Raw genomic sequence first — 17,830 nt, forward strand, 5'->3', positions numbered from 1 at the left:
TAAACAAGTGGGACTCATTTTCAAGATTTGCATTAAAAAAGTCTATACTTACATCTACTGGGTAGGGTGGTTTATTGAACATTTGAAGAGGGCATTTTATTAGGACTAATTTCTATCTTTTTCTTTAAGACCCTTTTTTAGAGGAAACATTAACTATGATGCTATAAAACTATTATCAAAACCTATAGATTAAATGTAAGATATTCCTGGCTTATTTCTGATTCCTGTTAAACAATACATTATTGAAAGACTTACTTCATTCATAATTTTTGCATTATTCTTGGCCAAAACCATGTTCATTGAGTCCATCAAGGTGGAATACTTCAAAGTGTCAGGATGCTGGCGGTACTTCTTTTCACTGATAATCTCCATGGCTTTCTTGTTTTTCTCAGCCTCCAGGGAGCCCAGAGGGAGCCATCCAACGCCTTTCATGAAATCAGCATAGTCAGCTTTGTACTGATTCTGCAAAAGAGGAAAAGTTTGAGGATGAGAAGAAATCATAGCTTCCTAGAATCATAAGCAGGTATTTAATATTCCATAAGTTCCCCTTCAGTTTTCAACCAATAGTATATTCCACTTCAACTACCTATATCCCTAAATTTCTTTTTCACATTTCTTTGCATTAGAAATTTAAAACAAGCAGTAGTATCTTTGTGATTTGTTTCTCTCAATACCTTCATAAAGAAAAAAAAAAACAACTAAGAAATACCAAATAGATGAATCTACCATGTGACTACTATGTCAAGAAAGGTGACGATGTTAGACTGACTCTCTTACAAAAACCTCCAAGTCCCCTTGGCTAATAGATGACTCAGGGGACCCCATTTCTATCTTTAGCTATAAGCCTTTGAGCAGCCACCACAGTTAAACTGCTTCAGGTATGCCAGAAAACCTCCCCAGTACTTTGTGCAAATTTCACTGCTTCCCTCCTCAGTTCTGACGTTTCCCTCTATAACTGTACCATGGTTGCTTTCACTTGGATACTTATGTACCCCTCAAACTATAGCTCAGCTTCTACATTTCTAAAGAGAAATATAGGCTTGGTGCGGCCTGCCTTTGGTTCATAGTATAAATTCACTTCTCCCAGCCACCAAAGGGCCTCTATAGCTGAATTCTTGGTTTTCCACCCTTTGTACCTTCCTCACATTTATCCTAATAGCTGTTTCATCTCCTATTTCATCAGTAAGTAAGATAGGCAATTACAAAGTCAGAAATGAAAGCTGTTTGGGAATGAGGGGCAGTAGCTCTCAAGTTATCTGACTTTTTCTTCACCTCTTCTTCCTTAATCAGGAACCATAAAAGGTATGGAAGCCATAAAAACTGCCAACTTTCTCAGCTAGTTGTATTTCTTTCAACAAATCCTTTCTGAAACCAGATTTCATTTGCTATTCCTGAATCTAACATCCAGCAATGCTCACAATAATAATAGATCAGATTCATTCCTTTGTGTTAAAAAAAATTCAATCTAAGGTAAAGGATGAAACATCTTATTGGGAAATTACATATGAATATCTTTTTGGATTTTCAAAATGTCGTTACTTAGAGGCTTTCATGATTTGCTTATTATCTCAAAGTAAATGCTCTGCAAACATGGCTGGCACGTACATCACTTTGAATCTGCATCATGTTTTTGGCCAATTCCAAGCTCATGGCGTCAGGAAGCATGTTGTAGCTATGGATCACGTTCCTGTAGTTGGCATTGGTGGCCACCTCCTGGGACTTCTTGGCGGCCACCACACTGAGCATGTCCACCGGGGTGTGGAAGGATGTCTTGGATTTCTCATATGCCTTCTTGTACTCCCGGTCCGACTGCATCTTGGCCACCTGCATGAAGTGCACCAACTTGGGGTCGTCCTCGAGGCTCCGGAAGCCAATTTGTTTCCCTTTGGTTTGTTCATAGGCTTGCTTGTACTTGTACTGTGGAGGGAAAAGGAACATGGACATGAGACAGTGAAAGAAAGAGAACGAAATATAATTCACTGGATGCCATTAGCTTAGTCATGGGTTTAGGGCTACTCTAAATTTAGAAAAGGAAGATTTGCTGGGGATGGGACAGGGAGCAAACTACTTTACTTCAAATTTCTTGCCAGAATTGAGTCCATGACGGAAAGAATCATCTCAGACTTAATCAAAGAGAGGTGTAAATAAGTTGCTTTAGGGAGACTTAGAAAGAGGCTTTTCCCACTCAGCTGTGTTACCAATGGAAAAGGCTGCAGGCACCATTTCTCTAGATTCAGGAAAGAGCCTGGTAATGAATCTTCTGTGTAAAATGTATAGCTCGTATCCTGATGTTTGCTTAGAATTGCCCACTAACAATTTAATTATTTTGGGGCTTCCCAAGTGGCACTAGTGGTAAGGAACCTGCCTGCCAATGCAAGAGATGTAAGAGACATGAGTTTGATTCCTGGGCTGGGAAGATCCCCTGGAGGAGGGCATGGCAACCCACTCCAGTATTCTTGCCTGGAGAACCCCATGAACAGAGGAGCCTGAAGGGCCACAGTCCATGGGGTCTCAAAGAGTTGGACACAACTGAAGCAACTTAGCACATAACACAATTTAATTATTTTAACAAGACCCTGTTACCTTTTACATTAAATAACGAACACATGATTAGAGGGTCCCTGGGCTGGGTGAAGGGACGCGTCTTGTGTGTTACAAAGGATAGGGGTCCCACCAACACTAAAAAGAGCTGATTGCAGCTCCTACATACCCACAAGCTCGGCTCATTTATACTAAATAAAGCCCAGAGGAAGCACTTACATCACTTGCAATGTCTCTGGAGGCTCTTGCAGCCTTTATTGGGATGGCATCAGGCCTCAGATCGTATCCTTTCTTCTTTTCTTCTTCCCAGCCAGCTTTGTACAGTTTCTAAATGATGAAGTAGAAAAATGCCAGCATCTTGTTAGTCAGGTTAGGACAGGGATCCTGATTTTAAAGTGGTTGGCATGTGGGAGACAGATATTCCACAAAAACTAGTTGCCGTCAACCTCCCCGCCCTTCATTTTTGTTGCTGTTGGTCACCTACTTACATCACTCATGGTGATCTGGTTTACTCTGGAGAGTAAAATGTCTGGAGTATCAGGCATGACATGAATAGTGGTCTTGTCTTTGTTCCATTTCTCAGTGTAGAGCCTCTGCAACAAGAAAGGCCGCACATGACTAGACTGCAGGACTCGCCGGCAGTGTGCTATCACAATGTGAGGCAGAGACCCACAGTGCCAGGGCAGGAGAGGGTCAGTGTGATTTTGGAAAATGAAGCAAACAGCAAGAAGATGGGCTGATGGGACTGAGCCCATGAGTTTAAAAAACCATCAAACATGGGAGCCCTCTTTCTACTGAAACAAACGCCTTCCTGCCCTAACCACACAGGACATGGGGTCTTGTGGTTCCATCACACACTCAGCGTGGTGTTGACAGCCAGCCTGGGGTCAGTCTAAGTTGGAGCTCTCTAGATACAATAAATCTAGATACCCTGCCACCACCTTGGCCATGATCATCAGAAAGATGAAAACTCTGATGAAGGTCAAAGTGGTGATGCCCGGTTCAATGGCCTGAGCACCGCGGGAGCTCTGAGGCTGAGGCCAGCAGGCGAGTCCTTACCTTGTCCATAATCAGCTTGTTACTTTTGTTCAGTGCTTGCTCCATTGTGTCCATGGCATATGTGAACTTCAGCTTCTCGGGGTGCTGGCGGTACTTCTTCTCACTGAGAATCTCTCCTGCTTTCTTTGCCTTCTCTACCTCCAGCGACTCTAATGGCAACCAGCCAATCCCTTTCATCCAGTTGGTGAAGTCAGATTTGTACAAATTCTTTACAAGGAAAAAGGAAATTTCATTGCAGAAAGAGTCAAGGCTTGGGTTTATTTAGACAGATTATTTGCCCATTTAAAAAAAAAAAAAGGATAGCAGGATGGGGAGAATAACCTGTATTTTATTCCCTACTATTCTTCAGAGAAAGAAATTAATTATAAAAGTAAATGTATTCATGGTGGTTTATGAACAGACAATCCTGACCCAATCCCTTTAAAAATTTAAATTTCTTGGAGGAAAGTTAACAAAATTTTACATTGGAAGGAGTATTATATAGCATCCATTTGCACCTCTTAGTCCTTCACAGAATACATCATACACTGGGTCTGACATCCAAAGTTTAAAAATATGTATATAATAACCAAAGAAAACTATATACATGCAGTTCAAATGAGTAAAGTCCTAAAACCCCCAATTCTGGAGAGGATCCCTAATTACAGTGAGTCCAACCAGGTTGAGGATGGAGTGGGCCACCAGTAGACATGGCCAACTCATTCTATGCTGACAGTCTGATGAATGCTACGTACATCACTCTGAATCTGCATCGCATTCCTGGAGTGCTCCACATTCAAGGCATCGGGAAGCAGGGTGTAGTGGTGGAAGGGTTGTTTATAATTCATGTTGGTGGCAACCTCCTGAGATTTCTTGGCTGCTGTCACGCTAAGCATATCCAAAGGTGTGTGATACTTGGTCTTGCTGGCTTCATAGCCCTTTTTATACTCGCGATCTGACTGCATTTTGGCTACATTCATGAAGTGAACCAGTTTAGGATCATCCTGAAGACTGCGAAATCCAATTTGTTTGCCTTTGGCTTTCTCGTAGGCCTCCTTATATTTGAACTATATGAAAAAGAAGGGCAGATGGAAGTTTGATAGAGTTGACTGTAGGAAAGTGTTCAATTGAATCTATATCACAGATTAAGCATTAGACAACTGTCTGAATCTACGTAACATCTAAGTTTTTAGTATTTTTAAATAAATAACTACCAAAATATTTCCAATGGATAGTCTTGGGATCTGCTCTGGGGATAATTAAAAATGGAATAAGTTACAGTTTATATCTAGATTAGTCATAAGTAGATTCTCTAAATATGCTCAAAGGTTCCTAAAAAGTTTATTAAGGATTTGGTGTACATAGTTTTTACTATGTTTCCTTGATTAATTTGTATTACCTTATTAAGTATTTGCAGAATCCTGAGTAAATTTCAGCAAAGACATTATAAAAATTAGTATACTAGACTCCAATGAATAAGTTTCCTAGATGGCTCAGTGGCAAAGAATCTGCCTCCCAGTACAGAAGACCTGGGTTCAATCCCTGGATTCGGAAGATCCCATGGAGAAGGAAATAGCAACCCACTCCAGTATTCTTGCCTCGAAATCCCATGGACAGAGGAACCTGGTGGGCTACAGTCCATGGGGTCACTAAGAGTTGGACACAACTTAGCAACTGAGCACATATTTGCATAATCCTGAGTAAATTTCAGCAAAGACATTATAAAACTAGCATACTAGACTCCAAATGAATGTTTCTATTATATCAAGGTATTATATCAATTCATATAGAAAATAAAACTTAATTTGTAAAAAGTAAATTAAGTAAGTAAATAAGTAAGCATAAAATTTATGACAGAAAACTAAAATACTGTCATTTAATCTATAATTCTTCCTGGTTTTCCATAAGTCACAAGAGTTTTTTTCTTTATGGAAATTATAAAATATTATATTATTTTAAAATACTGGGAGAGGGGACTTTCCTGGTTCAGTGGTTAAGATGCCACCTTCCCAATGCAGGGGCTGCCAGTTCAATCCCTGGTCAGGGAATGAAGATCCCATATGCCATGTGGCCAAAAAAAATAAATAAAATAAAATACTGGGAGACTTTTTTGATTTAGTGATATTTCCATATACCAAGGTTTTTTTCTTAACAAAATCCAAATAAAAAGCAGTTTTCACATTAATAATAATAATGAGAATTTCCAGTATTTCAGAGTTTAAAAAAGTCCTATCCTTGGTAACTGAATTGAGCTTTTAAATATTTCTAAGTGAAGCAAGATAAAAAAATTGGTACATAAGATATTAGGAAATATTTTTATATTACAACCTTTACTTGCTTTCTAATATAGCTCATATAACCTCATACACCATGTAAAGATTTGTAAAATACAAAAAAAGCTTGCTACTTTCAAATTAGACTTACATCACTAGCAATATTCCTTGAACTTTTTGCAGCAACAATGGGAATAGCATCTGGTCTCAAATCATAACCCTTAGCAAGGGTTTTCTTCCAATCTGCTTTATAATGAGACTTGGGGGAAAAAAAAAGATTATTTTAATATTTGACATAATTAAAAGAAAAATTAAACAGGATGCCAAAATCTTCATAATATATCCCTTTCTATTAAAAAACTCTTTGTTCATCTTTTAGGGATCTATTAGATTCTTTTTAAAAAAAAATCAGTAAACTATATACACAGTATGATCTCAATTGCTGTGAAAAATGTACACGTTTATATAAAAAACCAATGGAAAGGTAATGCTTTGAATGTGGGATAACAATACTAATTTTTTATAATTTTCTATACTTTTCAATTTTTCTATAATAAGCATGTAATGCTTTTATTTTCTTGTTTTTGTATGAAGCATTTTAAACTTACACAAAGATGTGGATAGTAAAATTAAAATTTCAGACATAGTATTACCCTGCTTTAATTAACCTTAATGTTTAAATATTACTTATAAAAGTAGGAAAAAAGTTTTACATAAACCAAAAGCATAAAAATGAGTACTTAAATATTGTTTATTTGGCGATAAAAGAGAGTCTAAAATGTTAGGAAGAATGACTAAGTCATCTTTTAAGAAGTGAACAATTTTATCCAGGTTTGATTATGTCTTTAAATTAGAATTTACCAATTTTATTTAAAAGCAAAATGAAATAATTCATAATAGTACATTTAAACATCACCACTAATTAAGTATCCAAGAGAGATGCTAGTCACATACAAAGAAAGACTTTCTAAAGAAAATTGTGGTGAGCATTTTTAGAAGTTTAACAAATAGCCAAAAGTCAGAGATAGCCATACTTACCATCGATACAGATTGTACACTCCTGATTTTCCAATCTGTTTGTCCCAATTTCTTTTCACTTTTTAAAAAATGGAACACAGACTACTAGATTGATTTAACAGCTAATGAATCATAGCCCGCAGTTGGGAAAAGTCTGCATTAAGTGAAATGAATGCTACCTCTAGCCTCATATTCTATGATAAGAATCCAACCTGGAGACTATTGATTTGCAAATTGGTCCCCATACAAGGAGGGCAAGGAGAAACTTAAGAAATAGGCTAAACTCTCCAGCTTGGCATAAACAAGAGAATTTAAATTAGTGAGTTTTTGGGGCAGTCACAAGGCAGATATTTGCAACTGCCCACCAGAGCCATACTAGTTTATTTAGGCCTCAACTAGATTCAGTCCCGAGTGGCCTCAACAACACATTGGTCTGTCAAGGCCATGTCCTTGAAAATGGCTCCCACTGTGGGAACCGTGGGCAGAATGTACATTCCAAGGACAGGAGTGGGATAAGGAGCCTCCAATTTCCCGGGTCCAGCTCCAGGGTCACCCAATAGTCTTGACCTCTCAATGATCTTCTCCAACAAAGACTCAAAGGGCCCGCACTCATTTGGCTCCCTCTAAAATTCTCAGTGCTGGAGTTACACGGAGCTGGAAAGGGGAGGCCCCTGATGCAATACTAAGACAGGCACCCAGCCAAATACTCACATCACTCATGTTGAAGGCATTGACCTTGGCTTGAATAAACTGGGGCACATCGGGGTCCAGAGTGTACTTGTGCTTCACTTTCTCTCCCTCCACCTTGTAGTTCAACTAAAAACAAAGGAGGCAGCATGCAAACTGAATTAGCTAACATAATGTAAGTTTCACCTAGCACACATCTCTTTAAAAAGGAAGACTATCATTTGTGCTTTTCCATTTACAAGGCAATTAGCCACTCTGTCATGCAGAGGAAGTGTTTATGGACATATCCTTTCACTCATTCCACCAATATTTATTGTACAATGGTGTGGGACAATTGGCAGTGTGGTAGGTCCTGTGTTTAAAGTGTTCAAGTTTATTTAATAAATAAAAGCTGACCTTGGGGTTTACAGTCCTGTAGAGGAAACAGAGAATAAACACATAAACTTTTGTGGTGTAAATAAAATAACTTTAGGAAAGAAACAAAAGGGGACATCAAAGGCTCAATAGAAAGGTTACCACTGATGCTCAAACGTGAAGAAAAGGGGGAGGGTCTGGGCAGAAGAGGAGCATTCAGAGCCCTGGGTCTGGAAAGGCAGGCCAGCTTGAGGGACTGAAGGTCACAGAGGGCTCTGAGGGGGTCCCAGAAAGATTAGAGAGGAGGAGGGCAGGGCCACAGAGCTGGGGGCCTTTTCATTTCAACCAAGTTAACAAGTTTAGATTTTGAGTTCGAGGAGAAGTTACTAACAGGCTTTACGTATGAGAAGGACATGATTCATGTTTTAACACAGTCTTTTTGGTTGTCATGTGTGACCTCAGGCAGGGAGTCCAGATAATGGATTACTGTAGTTGCCCACGTGAGACAGATGGAGGCCAGAACTAGGGTTGGTGGCAGCTGAAAGACAGAAGTGCTCCAACAGGATGGCTGAGAGAGTGGGAAGGTAACTCAGCAGATGCACTGGCTGCACGGGTTCACACAGTGAGGTGTCAGCGGTGACTGTCAGGTTTCAAGCTTAAGAAACTAAGGAGATGTTGATGGCATTTATTGGGACAGGGAGTTCTTCATAAAGTGAGTGTAGGGTTTTCCTAGCTAACAGGAAAAACACAGTGAAAAGTGACACTTTGTCAGTACAAGAGAAGTTGCAAGAATCTACACCACTTAGTGCCACTAAAATTGAATTAATCTTGAAACATCTGTGGTAATGTGGGACTGGTCTGAGAAATAAAATCCACAGTTAACCCTCAAATCCGAGCCAAAGAATGCATTTCTTGTCTTCAGATATCTAGGACCAAACACACATAATTTCTTCCCTCCTTTGTTTTCTACTTATTGCTCTTTTTCTGGTGGAGGTATCGTAACATGACTCTGAACTTATCAAATGAGGGGAAACACAGCATTGTTATTAGCCTCTGACTAAGAAAAAGGGTCCAGATAGACCTGAGCTTAGAAAGGAGACTCCAGATGACTCTGAAAGTAAACTACTTCACCCCTCCCTAGAGGCCTCTCTCAGAATATCAGGCTATGGTTTTTTGTTTTTTTTTTTTTTTTTTTTGGCAAAAAGATTAAGATATTAATTAGCCTTCTTCTCATTTACCTAGGTAGAACTCTTGCAACTCAGAGCAATAAATATCTTGGGTTTGCAATTCAGATAAGGTCACAGGTGATAATTTCTTTTCACATCGATAATATATTGGTCTGCTTATGAACAACACAGACTCTCCACATTTGGAAAATAAAGCAAACTTGGAATATCTTCCTTCTCTCCTCCCTGTTCTTCTTCAAGTCCCAAGTTGCTTCAAAGGTAAAACCCTTTGAATTTAACTCTGAAAGCAGCTGATTTACTAACATAGCTCACAGATTGAGTTAAGAAGGACGGTGGAGTAGCTGGTCATGGGGTTATTCACAAACAAAACCATTTGACGGGAAAACACTTACATCACTTAGCTGCTTTGTGTTGTGCTGAGCCAAAACCATGCCCATGGAATCAGGCACGCTTGTGAACTTGATGGTATCTGGGTGCTGTCTGTACTTCTTCTCATTTAATGCATCGCCTGCTTTTTTGACCTTCTCCACCTCCAGAGAACCAATTGGTATCCATCCAATGCCCTTGAAGAAGTGGTTGTACTCATCTTTATATACATTCTGTAAGAGAGTAATCTCCGATGAGAAGATATCCTAGAGCACACTCAAGGGATGTTCCGGAAATCTGCAATTCTATCCAAGGGGAAGGAAGAGTAGCCTGTCAGCATGCTTGTTTCTACACTGGCTATCTTGGCTGTCTGCCACAGAGCTTCTTACTCAGAATCTGATCATAACAAAAAGCAGTTCTGTCGTTAGAGTGCATTATACATTCCAAGAGGGAATCCAGGACACATATTTCCACAGGTACTGCTTAAAAAATGTGCCTCTTTTGACAATAAATTGGGCTTTCCCTTTGATTTCACTGAAAACTCCACAACTTTTGCATTTCACCCATACTATCCAGCTAGGCCCCTCTGTCTCAGTGTGAGAGAGACATTCTCATTGAGCAACAATAAATGAACACCATTTCTTCCTTTTACCAAGGACAATTTTTGCAAAAACCTGGCTCCTGCAGCAGGAAATACCCTGAATATTGAACACTTTCCTCATATAGCTCTCCATGAGTCATGCTGCAATCACAAAACCTTTCTGGTTCATTATAGATGACTTGCTATATAGAGACACATACATGAGAGTGTGACCTTGAGTTAAACAAAAGAAAACTTTCTTGAATTCAGAAAGAATAGAGAATGCTCATATTTTGCATTGTACATATCACCCGAAGCAGACCCACCAGGAGTAACCATTCCCTCTTGTTGAGAATCAAGGTGGCTTATGTACTTAGTAGAATATGGCGCTATATTTGATCCATAAGTTAATAAAGATGTCAATGATTGTGATGAGAGCACAGAAAGCTAGTAAAACACAGCTTGCCCACCATGCCTTTCTTACTGTTTCAATGATGATTGTGTATTTTAAAGTGCATTTTTCAAATATCTTATTGTATGCAAAGTCTAACTAAAATAGGAAGAAATGATCACCCATTTAGTACAAACATCTCTAGGTCTGCTATATTATACATACTCACATCACTCTGAATTTGATTCATATTCCTGATATGCTCAAGACTTAGAGCATCAGGTAGGTATGTGTAATGATGTATCGGCTGCTTGTAGTTGACGTTGGTGGCAACATCCTGGGCCATTTTTGCAGCAGTAATGCTAACCATGTCCCCAGGGGTATGGTAGCTGGTCTTAGTGTTTTCATAGTTCTTCTTGTATTCACGATCAGACTGTAACTTTGCCACATTCATATAGTGAACCAGCTTGGGATCATCCTGGAGGCTTCTAAAACCCACTTGCTTTCCCTTTGCCTTCTCGTAAGCTTCCTTGTATTTATACTGCAGAGGAAGAATTTGATTAGCAAAGTCCTAAGCACTGGGAACATTGGGTGCAGCAAGTATATTCACACATAAAGAATATGATCACTTTCTGAAAGACTACACAAGAAATGCATTCCACAACTTCCACCCAACACCCTCCAACCTGAGAGAGTCTAGAGTGAAAGCATTTATTTCCAGCAGTGCTAGGTTATAAACGAGTGTCATGATAAATTCAGGACCAGTTTCTTTTCTTTGTTATGAATTCTATAGATGATTTGCATGTTAAACTTTATACAAAGCCCGCTGAGTTTTCATACTTAATATAAACATGACACATTCTAAAATGTAAGACCAATCTCCCCTGGTTTTCCAAGGATGTGAATTTTCCTAATCCAACATGTTGGTTCACATCACAGAATACTAGGAATACTTTTGTTTTCTATTCTGATTGGCCCAGTGATATGTATACAACAGGTGCAGAAGAAACTCTAAAGAACTCTACATGAAAGATGTTTATACTCATATCTCTTTAGGGTGGAGGATAGAAAATATTACTATGTTGTCTCAGGTTAACTTCATGTGGTTTAAAAAAAAACCCTCTTCTTTTTAAGCGGCATCAACTTGGGTGCTGCATAGGCAGGTAAGTAGCTGGGCTTTCACCCAACCACATTTCTCAGCAGCTACTCTCCAAGCTCACTGCTGAGCCAGTGCAGATGAATTGAGTAACTGCCGAATAAGGGAGGAACCACTGAGCCCTTTCCCCGTCAGTAAAAACCTAACTGCAAAAGCTCTGCTGTCCAAAGTCTCACAGCTAAAATTGGCAATGGGGTATAGATTAAGTTATACTCTAGGTAATAGATCAAACCGTCAATTTTTATGTACGAGAATTCAAATCTACCCAAACTCTGAAGATGCTCTGTTCCTGCCATTTAAACACTGATTTATAAATAAGAGTTTAGCAGGCAAAAGGATTATCCAGTGATTTCTAGACATATTAGAAAAAGTTCTATGTAAGAGCTAAAAAGAGAAATGATAATGTCATATTCTAGACTTTCACTTTCTCCTTAAACTAGATTTCACAGTGATGGGAAAACTTTTGAGGAACACATTTTAAGTCCCAGCCCTACATGGAAGGCTGTAGAATTCTTATACCCTATCTTCTACATGGTCTGTATATGTGGCTCCTTTCTTTTCTTGTCTCAAACCAAAATTGTAGGCTCTTTGAAGTTTGGGGGAGAATAGATACATGTATATGTGTGGCTGAGTCTCTTTACTATTCACCTGAAACTATCACAACATTGTCTGTTAATCGGCTATACCACAATACAAAATGAAAAGCTGAAAAAGAAACTGTAGCCATTGGAATAGGGCATGACAGTGAAATCTATGGGTGTGCATGCTTTTGGAAAATTTTGTTTTTCAATGATGGGAAGAAGTCAAGTGTATTTTTTTTTCTATTTCAGATGAAATGGGTATCAATTCTACTACATATGAAATAAATCAAAATTATATTCTAGAAAAGTGGGCTTTTCACATTTGGTTTATAAAATCTATCCATTTTATCTAACATCTTCTCAACCTTCTTAATACAATTATAATGCAGACAGTCATCTGAATTTAACATGTTAGTGTCAGTCAGGGTGTTCTCCTTGAAAATAAGTGTGAGCTGTGAGGGAAATGTGTCAAGGAAGATAATTTGGGCTATGAATCAGAGGAGAAAGCTGCTTTCAGATTTATGACAGCTGTACCAAGTGGGGTCAACTGAAAAGAATCACAAATTATTGAAAAATTGACAGGTTTTCAAAGCAGTATTTGTGGAGAATTTCAATGTCATTAATTCAACATATTGTTTTCAATGTGGTATCACTTTAACAAGCACCCATTTGATTACTTTAAAAAAATACAGCCCACCAAGATTTCACCCAAAGTTTTTACTCACGTCACTGGCAATGTTTCTCGATGCCTTGGCTGCAGTGATGGGTATAGCATCACCCAGCACATTGGTGCCCTTGGCTATTAAATCATGCCAGTCCCGTTTATAACACACCTGGGATGGAAAAGGAAAAAGATGTTGGCATGCTGTGGAGTAATTAGCAACAGTGATTCCTCAAGAGCTGGGATTGTTTTGTTCTTTCCCAGAGAGAAGCTAGAAGAATCTCCTATAGCACACATAGTTTTGAGAAGTCACACTAATGGTAAATCAACTATATTTCAATTTTTAAAAAAGTCACTTTAGCAAAATGTCCTACTTCATACAACGTCAAGGCTGTATATTGTCACCCTGCTTATTTAACTTATATACAGAGTACATCATGAGAAACGCTGGACTGGAAGAAACACAAGCTGGAATCAAGATTGCCGGGAGAAATATCAATAACCTCAGATATACAGATGACACCACCCTTATGGCAGAAAGTGAAGAGGAACTAAAAAGCCTCTTGATGAAAGTAAAAGAGGAGAGTGAAAAAGTTGGCTTAAAGCTCAACATTCAGAAAACGAAAATCATGGCATCCAGTCCCATCACTCCATGGGAAATAGATGGAGAAACAATGGAAACAGTGTCAGACTTTATTTCTGGGGTCTCCAAAATCACTGCAGATGGTGACTGCAGCCATGAAATTAAAAGACACTTATTCCTTGGAAGAAAAGTTATGAGCAACCTAGATAGCATATTCAAAAGCAGAGACATTACTTTACCAACTAAGTTCCGTCTAGTCAAGGCTATGGTTTTTCCAGTAGTCATGTATGGATGTGAGAGTTGGACTGTGAAGAAGGCTGAGCGCCGAAGAATTGATGCTTTTGAACTGTGGTGTTGGAGAAGACTCTTGAGAGTCCCTTGGACTGCAAGGAGATCCAACCAGTCCATTCTGAAGGAGAACAACCCAGGGATTTCTTTGGAAGGAATGATGCTAAAGCTGAAACTCCAGTACTTTGGCCACCTCATGTGAAGAGTTGACTCATTGGAGAAGACTTTGATGCTTGGAGGGATTGGGGGCAGGAGGAGAAGGGGACGACCGAGGATGAGATGCCTGGATGGCATCACTGACTCGATGGACATGAGTCTGAGTGAATTTGGGAGATGGTGATGGACAGGGAGGTCTGGCGTGCTGTGTTTCATGGGGTCGCAAAGAGTCGGACACGACTGAGCGACTGAACTGAACTGTACTAATTATTCACTCAAGTCTGGTTTGGGCACATATTGAAGAGGGAAACTGAGAAACTGGAGTGGATCCAGAGGAGAGTAATCAAGGTTCTAGAAACCACGGTATGTAAGGGCCAACTGGAGAAAATGAAATTGTTCCATCTTATGAAAGAAAGATCCAAGGAAGACCTGTAGTTAGCTTTAAAAATTTTAGGGTTATTGGTAAAAAAAAAAAAAAAATCATTTATCCTTATTTTTCTGGAGGATTAAAAAATTTCTCCATGTGCAAAACTAGGAAAATGAGAGGAATAGGGGTTGAGGTCTAAACAAAGAAAAAGGCTATCCCCTAAGAGTTGTCCTAGTATACACTGGCTCAGTAGTAAAGAATCCACCCACAATTCAGGAGACACTGGTTCAGTCCCTGAGTGGGGAAGATTCCCTGGAGAAAGAAATGGCAACCCACTCCAGTTTTCTGGCCCAGAAAACCCCATGGACAGAGGAGCCTGGTGGGCTATAGTCCATGGGGTCGCAAGAGTTGGACACTACTTAGCGACTAAACCACCACCACTACCACGCTGGAAAAGGCCAACTCAAGAAGTTCAGAACAATCATTATGAGGTATGATCTAACGGGGTTATAGAGAAAATTGACCTAAATTGTCAAGGTCTTGTCATACTCTAAAATTCTGTGATTTTATTATCAGGTCTGGATTATCACACCCCATCAAAAACCATACTTACATCACTTAAATTGTAAGCATTGCACTTGGCCTGAAGAAATTGAGGAAGATCAGGACTCATCGTATATTTATGCTTCACATCTTCTCCTTTAGCTTTGTATAAGATCTGCAACACATAGTCACAAAAATAAAATGCATTATGGATGGTATAAAAAGGAAAATATATTAATCACATGCTTAAAGGAGATTTTCTTGGCATAATCTCCCACTATTTCTATTGTTTAAAATGATCAAAGGCATCTTCCTATTTTAAGAAACTCAAGATCTTGATATCTTAAGGAAAACACAACAGCCTCTGTATTGGAGAGCAAAAAATCCTAAGAAAATTGAAATCTTTGCTTGACAGAAATGAATAAAAAATGAGTTCAAATGTGAAATGCTAACATGAATAAAAGAATTCACTAAAGCCAGAAAAAAGTCATCTTTTTGTTAGTAGAGTTAGTAGTTCTCACAGTCTTGTGTTTTGTTCATTTTTTATTCTTAGAAAAAGTTAGCTAGAATGAGTCAATTCTGCTAAAAAACTTTCTATTATAAATCATATCAGTAAGGCACATAATAATTTTCTCATAATGTGCTTACATGTAAATCTAGCTTATGCCAAAGGTTACCACTTCAAATTTGCCCTATTTTGTCATTTTAAAGATGTCTGAAAGACATCAAAATGTGTGGCGTAGGAATCGTACTGTGTCCTCCCTCTTGATAATTTTTTAAAAATTGCTTAATTTCTAAAACTAAAACAGAATCAGAATCTCAAGCAGATTTTTCATCTCTCGATTATCATTTATTGTAGATGTTTGGTGGCTCAGATGGTAAAGCGTCTGCCTGCAATACAGGAGACCTGGGTTCGATCCCTGGGTCGGGAAGATCCCCTGGAGAAGGAAATGGCAGCCCACTCCAGTACTCTTGCCTGGAAAATTCCATGGACAGAGGAGCCTTGTAAACTATAGTCCACAGGGTTGCAAAGAGTCAGGCACGACTGAGCGACGTCACTTCACTTCACTTCCACTTCTTTAGCATGGAATCCATATGGAAATCAGTGTACATGTATCAGAAGTAAAATCTGAAAAGACTAATATCTAAATGAATCCCCACCCAAATACAAAATAATTCCTTGCAGGAATCTAAGAGCTATCTTCACTTCTTCCTCACTGCCTTTGGAAACCATCTCTACTCATTCTGATAATCTCATTAATTTCACCTTCTAAACATTTCCTTTCCCACAGCTATTGCCTGAGTTAAGCCCAAATAAGCCTTCTGTTGAATTTCTGTAGCAGCTTTCTAATTCATCTCCTTGCTCCAATCCTTCCCTTCTCCAATAAAACCTCTGCATTTTTTACTTTTAAAACACAGATCTCGTTATAGAGCTCCATGGATTAAATATCTTCAGAACTTCTTGTTACCTACCCACTGAAGTCCAGACTATGAATTAGCGTGCAAGACCTTCAATAATTGGTTATAATCCTGGATTCTTCATCCTTCACTGTCCTTCCATTCACTAGCTCTTGACAGTCATATTTTTCGTTTTGTCAGGAAAGTGGCGTTTCTTATTTGCCAGAGAGGCTCTGGCAAGGAGTTGCTCTCTCCCCTTGTGCCTACTTAGCTCCTGCCTCTCCTGCAACATTTGTCTCTCTATATGGTGATGCTGTTTCTATCCATGCTTCTGTCTTATACTCTTTTCCTGTATTTGTTTTATCCTACATCCTACTCATTCTCCTCCATCTTTATATCATCAGCACATAACACAGTGGAAAGTATTCAAAAACATTCATTCATTGAATTAATGAGTGAGTGCTTTTGCTGTCCCTTTAGTACTCTTCCATACACCAAAATTTCCTTTAGATCTATCTTTAGCCAGAGCATATACATTGTTCATGGACAGGCAGGCAAACAATTTACTAATCTCCGCCAAGACATAAGTAAAGTCTAATAATTGTGTATGATGAATTCTGAGGTGCAAAATCAACTACTCATGTATTATTTCACTGTATTAATATTTTACATAGGAAAAGCAAATACAGAAATCTTTATACAGAATGGACTATGATGAATTTGCCACAATAAGATGTGAGGATTTAAGAATAGAATGTTTTATACTATGTCAAATTTATTCAATAACAGAATTTTGAGGCCGTTAAAAATGGAAGATGTTTTAAAAAGACAGGAAAAAAGCAAAATAGAAAATGCTAGTATCCAAAGTAAAAATAATTATAATTGTTTTTAAATAAAATAATAATTCTAAAAGGAACAGAATAAAATTTTCAAATTTGTCCAGAGAATAAAAATGGCAAGCTGATTTTTTAAAGCCTCCCTCCATCCTCTTGCATGCTCAGTTTTGCTGTACTCACATCACTGACTTGCTGTGTGTTCTGTTTTGCCTGGACCATAACTGGGGAGTCCACGATGCTGGTAAATTTGAGGGTATCTGGATGTTGCCTGTACTTCTTTTCATTCAGGGCATCACCTGCTTTTTTAACTTTTTCTACCTCCAGACTGCCAATGGGTATCCAGCCTATGCCTTTCATCCAGTTGTTGTAGTCTTCCTTATAGACATTCTACAGTGAAAGGGGAAGACAGGAGTGAGTGCCCCAGGCAGTGGGTTCTCTCACAAGGCCCCCACCTTAGAGGGAGACTGTCTTGTGGAGTAAACATCACTTACATCGCTCTGTATGTGCATCATGTTTTTAGACAACTCCAGGTCCATGGCATCAGGCAGGTAGGTGTAGTGATGGAGTGAATGCTTATAGTTGACATTGCTGGCAACATCTTGAGCTTTCTTAGCTGCCACAATGTTGACCATATCATGGGGTGTGTTGTGTTTGGTCTTCGTCTTCTCATAGTCTTTTTTATACTCCCGGTCCGACTGTATTTTGGCCACGTTCATATAATGAACCAGTTTAGGATCATCTTGAAGACTTTGGAAGCCAACCATTTTCCCTTTGGCTTTTTCATAATCTTTTTTGTATTGGACCTATTGGAAAAAAAGGTGGGTATA

The 17,830-nt window shown here is 38.8% G+C and overlaps 1 protein-coding gene across 39 annotated transcripts in view; it reads right to left on the minus strand.

Moving 5' to 3' along the window:
• The window catches only part of NEB (nebulin), a 206,756-nt gene that overhangs the window by 142,891 nt on the left and 46,035 nt on the right, over positions 1 to 17,830 (minus strand). For all 39 annotated transcript variants that reach the window (XM_040229063.1, XM_040229055.1, XM_040229061.1 and 36 more), the window contains 14 exons: positions 17,495 to 17,806; positions 17,184 to 17,390; positions 14,840 to 14,944; positions 12,897 to 13,004; positions 10,664 to 10,975; positions 9,490 to 9,696; positions 7,581 to 7,685; positions 6,004 to 6,111; positions 4,335 to 4,646; positions 3,601 to 3,807; positions 3,030 to 3,134; positions 2,761 to 2,868; positions 1,606 to 1,917; positions 256 to 462 (listed from right to left, as the gene is read on the minus strand). In XM_040229063.1, coding sequence (XP_040084997.1) covers positions 256 to 462; positions 1,606 to 1,917; positions 2,761 to 2,868; positions 3,030 to 3,134; positions 3,601 to 3,807; positions 4,335 to 4,646; positions 6,004 to 6,111; positions 7,581 to 7,685; positions 9,490 to 9,696; positions 10,664 to 10,975; positions 12,897 to 13,004; positions 14,840 to 14,944; positions 17,184 to 17,390; positions 17,495 to 17,806 — 2,715 coding nt within the window. The remainder of the gene's footprint in view (positions 1 to 255; positions 463 to 1,605; positions 1,918 to 2,760; positions 2,869 to 3,029; positions 3,135 to 3,600; positions 3,808 to 4,334; positions 4,647 to 6,003; positions 6,112 to 7,580; positions 7,686 to 9,489; positions 9,697 to 10,663; positions 10,976 to 12,896; positions 13,005 to 14,839; positions 14,945 to 17,183; positions 17,391 to 17,494; positions 17,807 to 17,830) is intronic.

The sequence above is a fragment of the Oryx dammah genome, unplaced genomic scaffold (genome assembly GCF_014754425.2).
Source record: "Oryx dammah isolate SB20612 unplaced genomic scaffold, SCBI_Odam_1.1 HiC_scaffold_27, whole genome shotgun sequence".
In the NCBI taxonomy this organism is placed as follows: domain Eukaryota; kingdom Metazoa; phylum Chordata; class Mammalia; order Artiodactyla; family Bovidae; genus Oryx; species Oryx dammah.